This window comes from Lampetra planeri, chromosome 33, assembly GCF_965212315.1.
Source record: "Lampetra planeri chromosome 33, kcLamPlan1.2.h2, whole genome shotgun sequence".
Lineage (NCBI taxonomy): Eukaryota > Metazoa > Chordata > Hyperoartia > Petromyzontiformes > Petromyzontidae > Lampetra > Lampetra planeri.
In genome coordinates, this window is record NC_136139.1 from 10705064 (window position 1) to 10718354 (window position 13291).

General features: G+C 52.7%; 1 protein-coding gene across 5 annotated transcripts in view; it reads right to left on the reverse strand.

Moving 5' to 3' along the window:
- Positions 1-13291, reverse strand: part of LOC144729783 (ras guanyl-releasing protein 3-like) — a 95011-nt gene that overhangs the window by 10099 nt on the left and 71621 nt on the right. For all 5 annotated transcript variants that reach the window (XM_078610276.1, XM_078610274.1, XM_078610277.1 and 2 more), the window contains exons 8-14: positions 12635-12751; positions 10715-10990; positions 7899-7979; positions 6700-6804; positions 5857-5972; positions 2326-2473; positions 158-194 (exon numbers count right to left, since the gene is read on the reverse strand). In XM_078610276.1, coding sequence (XP_078466402.1) covers positions 158-194; positions 2326-2473; positions 5857-5972; positions 6700-6804; positions 7899-7979; positions 10715-10990; positions 12635-12751 — 880 coding nt within the window. The remainder of the gene's footprint in view (positions 1-157; positions 195-2325; positions 2474-5856; positions 5973-6699; positions 6805-7898; positions 7980-10714; positions 10991-12634; positions 12752-13291) is intronic.

The window sequence follows — 13291 nt, forward strand, 5'->3', positions numbered from 1 at the left end:
GAGCGGCGCGACCCTCCGCGGATCAGTCAAAAGGCTCCCGGCGATCGGCGCGGCGCGCACGGCCGTCGCCTCGGCTGGATGACACCTCGCGAACAAAGCGCTCGTCCGCGCAATTGCCGCGACGTGGGCGACGACGATGACGTCGCCAGTGTCTCACCTCTGCATTTGTAGCCTTGTTTGATGAGCCCCCACATCTGCAGTGACAAGGGAATGAAAACGAGGGGGAGCGCCGTCGTTAATGAGCACATTGTTTGTCAGACGGCGGCGGCGGCGGCGACGGGAGGAAGGAAGCACGCGACTGACGCAACAGATTAGAGGACATCTGGCCGATGCCTGTAACCCAGGCTGCAGCCGGGCTACGACAGGATGCACGCACGCACAGACCCTTCCTCTGGCTCACCAGCCACCGTCCGTCCCCCCCTCCACTCCCCAACAATGCTCTACGCGCTCAGCAATATATGCGGCGTAAATACGCGGTGGCGAGCAGCTGTTCTGTTCGTCGTTGCTGCCCTCCTGCTGTCCGGCCCGTCTAACCCTCTTTGCCCTCTTACTCGGCCGAGAGTTCCTCAAAAGCAAAAACTAAAACCTGCGGCTGAACAGCCGAGCCGTCAAGGGGTTGCCGGCGCGGCGACACTACCAGTGCTGCCGACATGCAGGGCAAGGGGCTTAGCAATGCGAGTGTGCAGGCGGTGAGGATGCACCGGGCCCCACTGCCAGAGGGGCCCAGGCACTGGGCTACGGAGAAGTGAGAAATTGTATCCCATTCATTACGTGTGTGTGTGTGTATGTTGAACTTCTTTCGCACCGTACGTAGCCGACCGCACTAATCGGAGGGGGGAGTACAACAAAACTGAACACAAAAATCTGTCCTAAAGAAATGAGCTTTCAATTTAGATTATTTAAAAGTGCACAGCTCCCAGCGGCTTCCTCAATATCGGAAGGAAGCGCGTGGTGCGGTGACCGCCTTTGTTCAGTAGTTAGCCAAAAGCCGTTGCGAGGACGACCGCAGTTCGCGTGATGATGGTTTATGCTCCTGGACAAGATCAACAAGGTATTGGTTGTTCAATACCTTGCCGACCATAGACACTATATGGGTGGCAGGGTGCTGGCACAGTGCCTCACAGCCAGAGGTCGCAATCGGGTACCCGATACCCGTACCCTACCCGATGCCCGGCTACCCGTACCCGGCCGGGTACGGGTACCCGTTTGCGACCCTGGTGCGGCCGGGTACGGGTAGGGGTAAGGAATCAAAACCCGTTTGCGACCTCTGCTCACAGCAGAGAGGGCTCTGGGTTCGATTCCTGGCTCGGGCTCCTTTCTGTGTGGAGTTTGTATTCCCCCCCCCCCCCCCCCCCCGTTCGCGATGGCTAAAATAAAACCGTAAATGGTATTGGCCAAACATCATCATCCTCATTGCTGCGAAGAGACCTGCGAATGACTCAATTGGGATTACACAGCAGCAGCAACTTTTCCTCTGCCTGCAAAACCTTGGCAGGACCCCTCCTACAAAAGGGTCTTGAGACTCAGTGTGGCTCATTTACTGGCTCAGCAAACGTCGTTAATATTCATCGTAAAATAATCAAGCAGACGATGCGTCTCGTTCACGTATCCATCTCTACATAAATAAAAAAAAATAAAAAAATTCAGACAACATTTTCAGTGGCATTGTTTCAAGTCAAGCAAACTCCGGACGGCCTTCCACGTACTGTGTCTAGCCAGACGCTCAAGCGTGTAGCCGAACAAATGGGGTCGGCAACCAAAATAACAAGAAAAGCAAATTTTTTGCTAGAATTTGCAATGCGAGCGAATGCGAGACGGTGGTGGTCCTTGATGAACGACCCCTGGGTCAGACGCTCTTAGTTGTTCAATGTTGGATTGCGGGGCGTATAACTCCCCGTCGGCACCCAATATTATCAGGTCAGCCAATCGGTGAACTCGGTGAATCTGTTTTTTTCGTGTAATACACATAGCCAATCACGACGTTCGGTATTCCTCAAGTGCACTGCAGCCTCTAGTAATGTTACTTAAATGCTCTCCGTCAGCGTCTTCATTCAGACTCGTTGATCCGTCTCTCGTCACGGTCGGTCACAGCTTTGGTTTCTGCTGGGCGGCAGTCGTAGTCGCCACCGTCATCGTCGTCATCATGCTCGATGACTTCCGACCGCTGCTCCGAATCGTCGTTGACTCAAATGAAAAAAACGCTCTGCTCCTCAATGTTTTCGTCACTGATTTTTCGCGTTTTCGCGGCCACAACGGACGGGGTGCATGCACGCGTGCCGGGGGGAAGGAGGGGGGGCGAGGGGGCGGGCGGCCCGCAGAACTCACGAATCCTGCGCAGTGCTCGCAGAACGTCGGCTTGAGGTAGGTGGTCTCCTGGAACCGGTGCACGAAGCCTTGGCCCATCTTGTGCGTCAGGATGGAGTTGGCTCTCAGGAAGTAGGCAGACATCTCCTCCTTGCTGATAAGGCCGTCCCTGCGAGAGGGGCGGATGGGTGGGTGGGAGAGGCGCGGGTTTGGTGAGCAGGCGGGCCGGGTGAGCAGGCGGACGGGTGAGCAGGGGGGCAGGAGATGAAAGGCGGCAGATGAAAGGTGGCGGCAGTGTTTGGAGTAAGGGCTTGGTGTCCCTGCCGCCTTCGGATGACACTCCCAGGCGAGGCCACATCACCCAGGGCCCTGGCGCCTCTCCTCTTCACAAACAACCTCATTTATTCATGAAGCACCTTTGACACGAATCCTCAAAGCACTCCGACAAAAATCCTTACAGAAATCCTGCAGTGGATTGGTGTAATCCGTCAGGGAGTGCCTTGCAGAGGTATGTTGTATTTTTAAAAGGAAGTTGTTCAAAGTTTTCGAGAGACATTTCCGTTTTTATCCCTGTGTGTAATGCATTCCACATTCTTAGAATAATAATAACGATGCCCTTTATTCCCAAGGAAAGTCTCACCAAGTCTCAAGACAATTTTTCCGAGCGTCCTGCTACATTTGGATGTTCGTCTAATTCCTCGCGTTCGCGTTTGGCTTCGTGTGGGAGGAAACCCACAGTACCTGGAGAAAAACCACGCGTCAGAGCTAACCATACTTCACCAGGCTGGTCAGTGCGGGTTGGCGAAGGGTGGTGTCCAGGACCAGTTCAGATATCTCTCGCCACTGCCGTTAGCCATGGCCGGGTATCGAACTCTGGTGGCCGAGGTCCACAGTTCGGCGCGGTTGCTCCTCTAGAAATGTGTATTTGGCCGTTATAGTGTTTTCATAAATGTTATAGTTAATACAAAAAAATTGGGTTAGATCGCATGAATATAAATGTGTCGTTAACCCATCACCAAACCACACGGCCAATTAGTAAGGTTTGTAATGCAAACAATTAGTTACTAATTCACATGTTTTGTTAAACAATTAGTTACTAATTGGCACGTTTTGTTTACATGACAAACCTTACTAGTTGGCCGTGTGGGGTGGTGGTGGGTTTACGACACATTTATATTGATATGACCTAACCTAAAAACGCCTTGATTTGAAAAATATTGCCCGCGAAAGCCTACGTGTCAAGTGTCACCGTGGAAAATAGTTGATCAAATATTAGTCACATTACATATTTTTTATACACATTTAAAATTACAAAATTTAAATATAAATTTTCATATCTGGTTAAAAAAATGTTCAATTCTCTCGCCAAAATGATGAACCCGCTCCGAAAGTTTCCCCAACGCAAAAATTCTCAGCTTAGCTTCCTGCGCCATTTGTCAGGATGCTCTGCGTCGTAGACAACGATTCCAAAACCAAATATACACCGAAGCATTGTGAATTGGGCGCGACAGGGTAGTGCCAGTGCAGCTGTAAAACACTCGCGGCTCGGCAGCAAGGTGGACCTGGGTTCGATGCCCGACTAGGGTGTGTGTATGTTTCTCTCCTATCCTGCGTCGGTTTCTTCTGACTTCTCCGGTTGCCTCCCATATCAATAAATTATAATTACACAATGTCACCGGCATTGACCAAACATCCCAATGCTGAAAAATAACATGCAAATAACTCAACTTGGGATCACACAGCAGCAGCAGCAGCATTGCCACCTGCTGTCAAAACTTGGCAGGACCCGCCTGTAAAAAAAGGTCTTCAGACTCAGAAAGGCTTTCCTGAATACACAAGCCTCTTCAGATGCACAAGTGTGCCACGAAGGAGGGCCACTGCCTCATAACATCCAGCAGTGGATTGACATACCGTGCCCACCACGCCACCACGAGCAGTGCAGGCGATTGCACGTGGCGTACACGGCGCTGTCAATCAAGAGCACATGAGCGTGACGCACACATTCCCAGGGTTCTAGAGATGATCCGGCGATGCTGCTGCTGCTGCGTTGGCAGTGGTGCGCAAGCACGATCAATATAGCAACACGTTCGTCAATAACGCTGATGTGCTCTGACTTAACGAATGAATAAATACATCACCCTCATTGGCTTGCTGTGAAGAAGGGTCATTGCCAGAAACGTCTCCTGTTACATGGTATTCCTTCTAAGGCCACAGTGTTATTGACGAACGGTGGAGAGATGTTAACTACTTCGCCTTGTATACAGGAGGTCGTGGGTTCTATCCCGGCCCTGACGCCTGCTGTATATTTGGAGTTTGCGTGTCTCTCTCCCCGCGGCCTCCGGTTTTCCACTCTACATTGAGAATCAACGTGCGTTTAGAGTATTTGGCTGCTATACATTTCCACGTGATAAGCCACTTCGTTGAACTATCATTTGTGTGGCCAAGTCGCTTCTGAAAAAGAGCTATATAGCTCAATGGGCTTCACCTGGTAAAATAAAAAATTAACCCGTAAAAACAAAGTTTTTCACTATAAATCATTTATATGCGTGGCGGCTAGAGTCCTCTCGTCCTCTGGCTTGAGATGGCTGCCACCTATGGGTCAGATGATTGCCTGCCACCATTAAGCAATTGGTAATTAAATATTTAAAAAAAATTCCTAAAAAGTGTAAAATTTCGGAAAAAAATTTTCACGAAAATAAATTGTCACGCACAACGAGTCTGTGTGCAAAATGTCAGCTCGATTGGATCACGGGAAGTGGGTTAAAAAACGACCGAAAGATTTGCACGGTCGTAAGCGCGCAAGCAAGAAAGCAAGCAAGCAAGCAAGTGAACTCAATATAAAGGATTTAAAAATAGTTGAGTTTATCCAAAATAAAGGTTTAAGACCAAAACAGCAAGACTTCTTCACAATTCTGGCAAATCGCCTGATGAAGCTGGTTGTTGTGATCACAAGCAAAACGTCTCAAAACGTCACGTGCTGTTTAGGTGACAAAGCTTACTAATTGGCTGTGTTGGGTGATGGTCGGTTTAACGACGCATTTATATTTACGCGATCTAACTCTAACTCCCCCTCCCAACATTATGGATAATTTTGGTCGCGAAAGCCTGCGTGTTAAACAAAGTTTAGTTTAGTTATTTTTGCTCATGCAACGCTGCTACCGCAGCCACAGCAGCACCGAAAGAATTAGCATAAGAACAAGACATCACAAAGATGATTGTTGATCTAGAAACGCCATTTGGGATCGAATGAAATCAGTGGGAAACGCCACATACTCGTCTGTGGAGAAGTTTGCGAGCAATGTGTGTGAAGATCAGACCTTCGGCTCAGCTGTTTCAGCACTGGTTGTTGAACACAGCGCACCCACAACAGCTAGTAGTGCACACGTCTCTATCCAACGGTAACACACCCATCCCCCAAAACTCCAACGGCGATTCAATACCACACCTCCGGTGGCTTTGTTAAGAAGAAAACAACGACAGTGCGGACCCTAGTATAAGCATCGCTTATTCGGGCTCTAATTGCAATGACAAAGTCCGTAGCCGTCCACTCACTGGTCTTTGTCGAGCACGCAGAACGAGTCGAGGAAGGGGAAGTTGGCCGCGACCTGCTCGAAGTCCTGCTGCGAGATGTAGCCATCACGGTCGTGGTCGTAGTTCTTGAAGACGGACTGCCGGGGGGGGGAGGGGGGGGGCGACACGCGTGGCGAGCGACGCTTCACATTCGGGACTCAAAGGGGAGCCTGGGGGGGACGGACTCAAACGGGGCCCAGGGCCGCGTGTTGGATAAGGGTTGTCCTGTTAATAACAAAAAAAACATCTGGCATAAATTCTAACGCCGATTAAAAAACAGCGACCGGTCACATTTGCACGATGTGCCAGTAATTATGGTAGGATGGAATATATGAACCATTATTCATAGTATTATTTGTATTGTTGTTACTGTTACGCTCATTTACCCTGGAAAGCCTCGCACGGGGTCTAGCGAGTATTTTTCAGGAGGGTCCTGCCAAGTTTTTGCAGCGGGCGGGGGGGGCGAAAAGATTGGTAAGCGAATTCCAATTGAGACATTCGTGGGCAATTCTTTTGGACGGGACATTCTGGGACGCCGTGAATGGCGCTGGACATGAGAGTTTGCACCACCCTCGCGGTGACTCGGACCGTGTGTGCGGTGCCCTCGTGGAAGGCCGCCCGAGGGCTGCTCGCTAAACAACCGCACGGCCCAACCCAGCACAGCGGCCGTGGCCACCAGCCCATGCGGCTGTGGGGCGATCTTGGGCCGGCTATGACCACTGGGGCCACTCCTCTCCTGCAACAAAAGGTGCAGAGGAACCCTCTGGTGGCCGTAGGGACCCCCCCACCCCCCGCCGGGCAGGGCCGTGGCGAGGCGGCGCGCACCTCCACGACGCGCTGCACGTGCTTGTTGATGGTGGCCGCGTCGGGCTTGGGCGACACGCCGGAGGCCCACTCGGCCATCACCACCGGCTTCGAGGGCGTCAGCGGCTGCACGACCACACGGTGGCACGTGGGGGGTGGGAAGGGGCGGAGGGGGGGGGGGGACCAGCGTTACCACGACAGTCCGCGACGACTCCTGACTATCCGGGGCTTGTGCCGATCAGTGAAGAATCCCATCGCCTGCAGATTGTCGCATCCCATCAGCGGCGCATAATAATAATAATATTATTTATCACGCGTAGGACATTTGGCAAATTCCAGAGGGCGCGGGACAACCGTGCCCTCTGACCTTTCGCTCTCTCGCCATGTTCGGCTCGGTCGAGGCTCTACCGCATCGGCAGTGCCATGTGAATTATTAAGCCGGTAAATTGGGTTGTGTTAGCCGGAGCACCCCCCCCCCCGCCGCATGTGATCCCACCCAGACTGCACTGCAGAGCGCACGGCATTATGGGAATGAGAGCAAACCATGTGACATCCCCAGGTCCCAGTTTCGCTGCGTGTTGGATGACCGTATTTTACGCTTCCAGTTTCGCATTTTCAGATGCGTCTAACGACTTACATTTTTTGACTTTGAACTGCTGAACGAGGGCCTCCCCACACCGTGCAGATAGTGGGAGTTGTTTCACCATACTTCACCACGTTGGTCAGCGCGGGTTGGAAGCGTAGAAGTGCAGTACAGCAATGTATATATTTGTTTGCTGCCCTGCCCTCTGCTACCCCCCACGTAGCCCCACAGCAACCTGCTGTGCATGGCAGTCGCCCATCAAAGTGCTTTCCAGGCTCAATTGGCCGCTTAGCTTCCGAGCGCTGACGGGACGTGGCGAATTTCATGCGACCTGGTCGTCCGCTCGTTTTAAACGACTGCGAGTGGTTTTCATTTCGGCGCGTGGCTTCAACGACGCTGTCTGCCTAACTTGTTTAGACATGGTCCTGCGCTCTTTTGAGTTGAGACATTTTATAGTTCTGCTGCAAGAAAGCGAGCAAAGTAGCAGCGGCAGCATTGCGAAGCGTGCGCGGGAGAAAAAAAAGAGAGAACGAAAAATTAAAAAAACTTTCGTTGCACGCACGCGGCGCCGGGACCCCGCGAGGTTTTATTTTTGCCGCGCGTTTGACGCCATCGCGTCGGCGTCGATTGTTCTTACTGTTGATTTTGGATTCCGCGGTTCCCTCATCAAGGAGAGCTCGTAGATCTCGTCCTCCGTGTGGTACAGGTCCAGGGACAGCTAAGGGGAAACACGCGCGCCCCCCGACAAAAAAAACACGCACCACAATCCGTCACTCCCGGGCGCAATAAACGTGTCAAATAATGCCGACGCTCGCGCGAGCAAAACAAGAAATATAAAGCTAAAGTTCGCCCGTGTTGCCAGTAGCCAGGGGAAACCTGGCACCCGCCTGGCACCCCCCCTCCCCCCACACTATCGTGGGCAAGTCCATCCACAGGGGCAAGGGGGGCTGAAAGGGGCACTTTGTCCTGGGCCTCACACGAATTAGGGTCCCACAATGGTCCCGTCCAATCATTCTGCCCCGGGCCTCCAGGAAGCCTCTGAAGGGCCCGGATCCCCAGCGTTGCCTGTCCGGCCATCATGGACAGCAGGCTCTAAGAATAAAAAAAACAATAAACTCTTTTTTAATATTTTACCAGGTAAGGCTCTCTGAGCTATGTAGCTCTTTTTCAGAAGCGGCCTGGCCACAAATGATCGTTCAACGAAGTGGCTTATCACGTGGACATTTACAGCAGGCAAATACTCTTCTAATGTGGAGAGAAAAACCGGAAGACCCGGAGAAAAATCCACACGACCACGGGGAGAACATGCAAACTCCAAATATACAGGCGTCAGTGTCGAGATCAAACCCACGACCTCCTGTATACCAGGTGAGGTCGGTAATATCTCGCCACCGTGTTGTATCAACAACACTGCATGTGCAGCGCAGCATTATCAATCGACTGCTGGGTGAAGGCTTCCGCACACCGTGCCGGTTTTGAGTTTTTTTTTACCATACTTCCCCACATTGGTCAGTGCAGATCGGTGAATTGTGGGCCCAGGACTGATTCGGATATCACTCACCACTGATGTTAGCCTTGGCCGGGAATCGGTGCACTGACCGCTGTGCTACGGCTTCCCCATGGCCATAACTTTATTGGTACCGGTTTCCTTATATGACCAATAAACATGAATAATGTGCTGACATTATCGAATGAGTGACGAGATTGTTATTTTGTTTACGCAGTTGCATTAAAAAGGTGGCCCGCAAGAAAAACATTCAAACGTGGCCTGATCATAATCAAGAGACGCAAGACAATCATCAGCGCCGTGGCAGAGAGCATACGTAACGAAGGACACGCATTCGTTATTCGTTTTAGTATTTATGTTCTCCAAAAAATGCGAAAGATTATTTTTCTTGTTGTACATCACGTAAGTTTGCGTTGAGCCAGGACTCGTATTTGGCAGAGAAGGGGCTTCTTGCCTCTAACATCTGGCACTTCAACAGCGTCGGTCCAAGCAAGCCGGACTGTTGATGAGACACCGCGTGTTGAAACCAGTCGGGAGTTTTGCTTGTTTTGAACCAACGCTGCTGAGATTAAACACTCCCAGAATGCCTTGCGGGTAAGGTGGAAATATTTGTTGTCATACTTTTGTACGTGAATGAACAGGCACGAAGCCCGATCAAAATTGCACGTAAGGTGATAGTGGTTGAATCAATTGTGAGGTTGTTATTAAAAGTGGTGGTGTAGTCGTGGTGACAGTTATGAGAACAGGCGGAAGATGTTAAAGAAGAATTGGTCGTAGCTGGAGGATGTGGGTAGGCAGTCGCAGTAGGGGTAGTGATAGGGAAAGGGGTGGTGATAGGCGTAATGGTAGGGGTGGTGATAGGGGTAGTGGTAGGCGATGGAGTGGTGATTCGGGGTAGTGGTCTTTCGTACAGCCGATGTAGATGCAGAGCACCAACGACAATTTCACATTCAGGTGGTCAAGCCAGATAACCTCGGCAGGAGCAGCGGTGTGTATATCGTTGTGACGTCTCCTTCGTATTTGTGGATCGGGGCACTGCGTCGGTACATTTTGTGCGGTCTGTTCTGGGTGACCACAGTGGCACACTGGGGAGTTTTTTTTTATTTTGATTTGTGCATCAGGTGTGTGCATCTGCCATGGTTTGTGCGGATGCGGTTTAGGGGTAGTGATCGGGGTAGTGATAGGAGTTGGGGTAGGCCTGGTTGTAGCTGGGGGGCAGAAAGTAGCAGCAGCAGGATGGGCTAACTGGTATACAGGAAGTCATGGGTTCGATTCCGATCCTGACGCCTGTATATTTGTAGATTGCAAGTGCTCCCCATGGTCGTGTGGATTTTTCTCTGTATCCTCCGGTTTTTTCCCCATGTGGCTGCTAGAAATTTCCACGTGATACTCCACTTCGTTGGGCTATCATTGTTTGACCAGATCGCTACTGAAAAGAGCTATACAGCTCAGTGGACCTTACCTGGTAAAATAACAATAGTTTTGAGTTTAGTTTATAGATTTTTAAGGGAGGAGCGGAAGCAGGTTGTAGTAAAGATGATTGTTTTACGCGCAGTGGGAGTCTGTTCCAGCAGAGTGGGGGGGCACCATCTGCGTATTTATTTAAATGCACGAAAGCGCGTTGGTGGCGAGTGGTGGTAGTGGTGGCGGCGGTGGAGAGCGGTGGGCAGCAATGGTAGCGGCGGTAGCGGTGGCAGCGGTTGGGAGTGGAGGTGGCGGTAGTGGCAGTGGTGAGTGGCGGTAGCGGTGGCGGCGGTTGGGAGCGGCGGAAGCGGCGGTAGTGGTGGTGGTAGCGGTAGCAGCGGCGGTAGCAGCGACAGTGGCGGTGGTAGCGGTGGTATAAGCGGCGGTGGCGGTGGTAGCGGTGGTAGTGGTGGCAGTGGCGGTGGTAGCGGTGGCGGCGGTTGGGAGCGGCGGTAGTGGCGGTTGGGAGCGGCTCGTCTCACCGTGAGCAGGTGCACCAGGTCCATGTTGGCCTCGATGGGCGGCGGGGCACTCTGCAGGGCCACCAGCTCGCTGAAGGTGGCGTGCAGCTGCTGCAGCTTGAAGAGGTTGAGGCGCCCCTTGCCCAGCCAGTCGGGCAGCGCCGCGTGCAGCGCGATCAGGTCCTTGAGGTGCACGCCCAGGATGGGGATCTTGAAGCCCTTGCTCTCCGACATCGCTCGCCGGTAGTTGCAGTAGTTCCCCGTCGAGGCCAGCAGCTCGGTCATCTCGTACCAAACCTGCGCGAGCGGCCAGGCCAGTCGTGGGACGGGTGGGTTTGTGGGTGGGTGGGTCGGCGGGTGGGTCGGTGAGTGAGTGGGTGGGTGTGTGGGTGGGTCCGTGGGTGAGTGGGTCGGTGAGTGGGTGAGTGGGCAGCCGAGAGGGCAGCAAGCGAGAGGGCAATTGTGATAATTGTCAGTAAGCCAGCGATATTCCACAATTTAGGTTGCACGTTTCAGACAATTTGAAGGTGTGGGTAATCGTTAGAGTAATGGTGAAGTGGTTTTTTTCATTGGGTTGAGTGTGTCAACCAATTAGAGGGGCTGTAATTCAGACATTAATACATTTTCCACCTCACTTGTCAACTGAGGAATTGCTCGTGAAATACCACTCTGGCAAACTGGCATCATCGACTACACTGGGCTGGTGTTTCCCTGTCAAACAACTGACATAATCCACAATTAAGCCATAACATCTAAAACCCTAACTACTTCCCCTCAATAGGTCACCCCAAATAATTTGACGAGGATGAATGTGAATGGTAATTTTGTCATCTTCTTCTCCGCGCGGCTGATGTTGTCGAGAAACAACGGTAGCTTTACGTCCGGGCGGTCGAGCCGGACAAGCGGAGCGGTGCGATCGCCGTGAGGGACCCAACCCATTACCGCGGGACGTGTAAGGACACGTGCGTCCGAGACTCGGCCACCGGTCAAGCGAGCGACCGCGGTGATGCACAGGTCGCTACCGCGCTGCTCCCCTGAGCCAGGGCCCACTGCCACTTATCCGCTCGCTCATTAAAAATATAAAAAAATAAAATAGAAAAAAATTAATTGGCTCCCAGCAGGCTGACGAAAATCCCTTCGTTAACCATCCCTCCTGACATTGCACCTTGGGATTGCGTGCGTTTATTAATATTTTTTTTAAATAAAATTCGTTAAAAAAATCTTGTCGAGCGGAGCGTTAATTCCCCCCGGGGGAAATGGGTCACGCACGCGGCCCCGGCGCAAGCGGCGGCGCTCGATGGCAACGCCAGTGCCGGCAAACTTCTCAGAACAGCGCTCGCTCGCTCACTCGCTAACTCACTCGCTCGCTCACTCGCTCACTCACTCGCTTGCTCACTCACTCGCTCGCTCGCTCGCTCACTCACTCACTCCTTCACTCGTTCACTCGCTCACTTACTCGCTCACTCACTCGCTCGCTCGCTCACTCACTCACTCGCTCACTCACTCACTCACTCACTCACTCGCTCACTCACTCACTCGCTCACTCACTCGCTCACTCGCTCACTCACTCGCTTGCTCACTCACTCGCTCGCTCGCTCACTCACTCCTTCACTCGTTCACTCGCTCACTTACTCGCTCACTCACTCGCTCGCTTGCTCGCTCACTCACTCACTCGCTCACTCACTCACTCACTCACTCGCTCACTCACTCGCTCGCTCACTCACTCACTCGCTCACTCGCTCACTCACTCACTCGCTCATCGGCGAGGGTTTCGGAAACGGTTGCCGGTCCCACGGCCGCCCCCCATGCGATGTCCACCCGTCCCCCCGCACGGGAGAAGCCGCCGGCGAACACGGAGATTTACGTTCGACCGCCGGGGGGGCGGGGGGGGGGGCGCGTGGGGGGGAGGGGGGGGTGGTGTGCGAGCTACGCCGCACGCACCTTGTTGACCTCGGGCGTCTGGAGGGTGTTGGTGTCCTTGAGGCGCGAGATGGCGCTGTGGCTGAGACCCCCCACCACCGCCATGAGCGTGTTGAAATTCTGCAGGTGCCGCAGTTTCTGAGGGATGTTTTATTTTTTGGGGGGGGGGGGGGGGGGGAGAGCGAGCGGGTGAGATAGGGAGAGGGGAATTGAGGGAGAAAAAGGGGGAGAAGAGAGGGAGTGATTGGAAGAGAAGGAGAGAATGAGATTGGAAAAGTGAGCAAGAGTGCTGGGAAGACAGGTAGGGTAAGGGAGAGAGAGAGTAATCGGAGGAGAGTGCGACAAAGAGGGGGAGGAAGAAATAGGGAGAGGAGAGGGGGAGAGGGAGAGAATGAAATACTAAGACAGAGAGGAAGAGGAGGGAGAATAGAAAACAATATTGATAGTGAGAGGGAAACAGTGAGGGAGAAAGAAAGGGGAAAGAGGGGACCGAGTGGGTGAGAGAGAGGGAGAGAGGAAGAGAGAGAGGAAGAGAGAGCATTGATTTTGTAAGCGAATTAGCGGTTGGCGGCTTCAACGTTAACATTTTCTGCCGCTTCCTCACCCCCGACAGTCGCACACACGCACCGCACACACCGCACGTGGCACACACCGCACGTGGCACACACGCACACACGC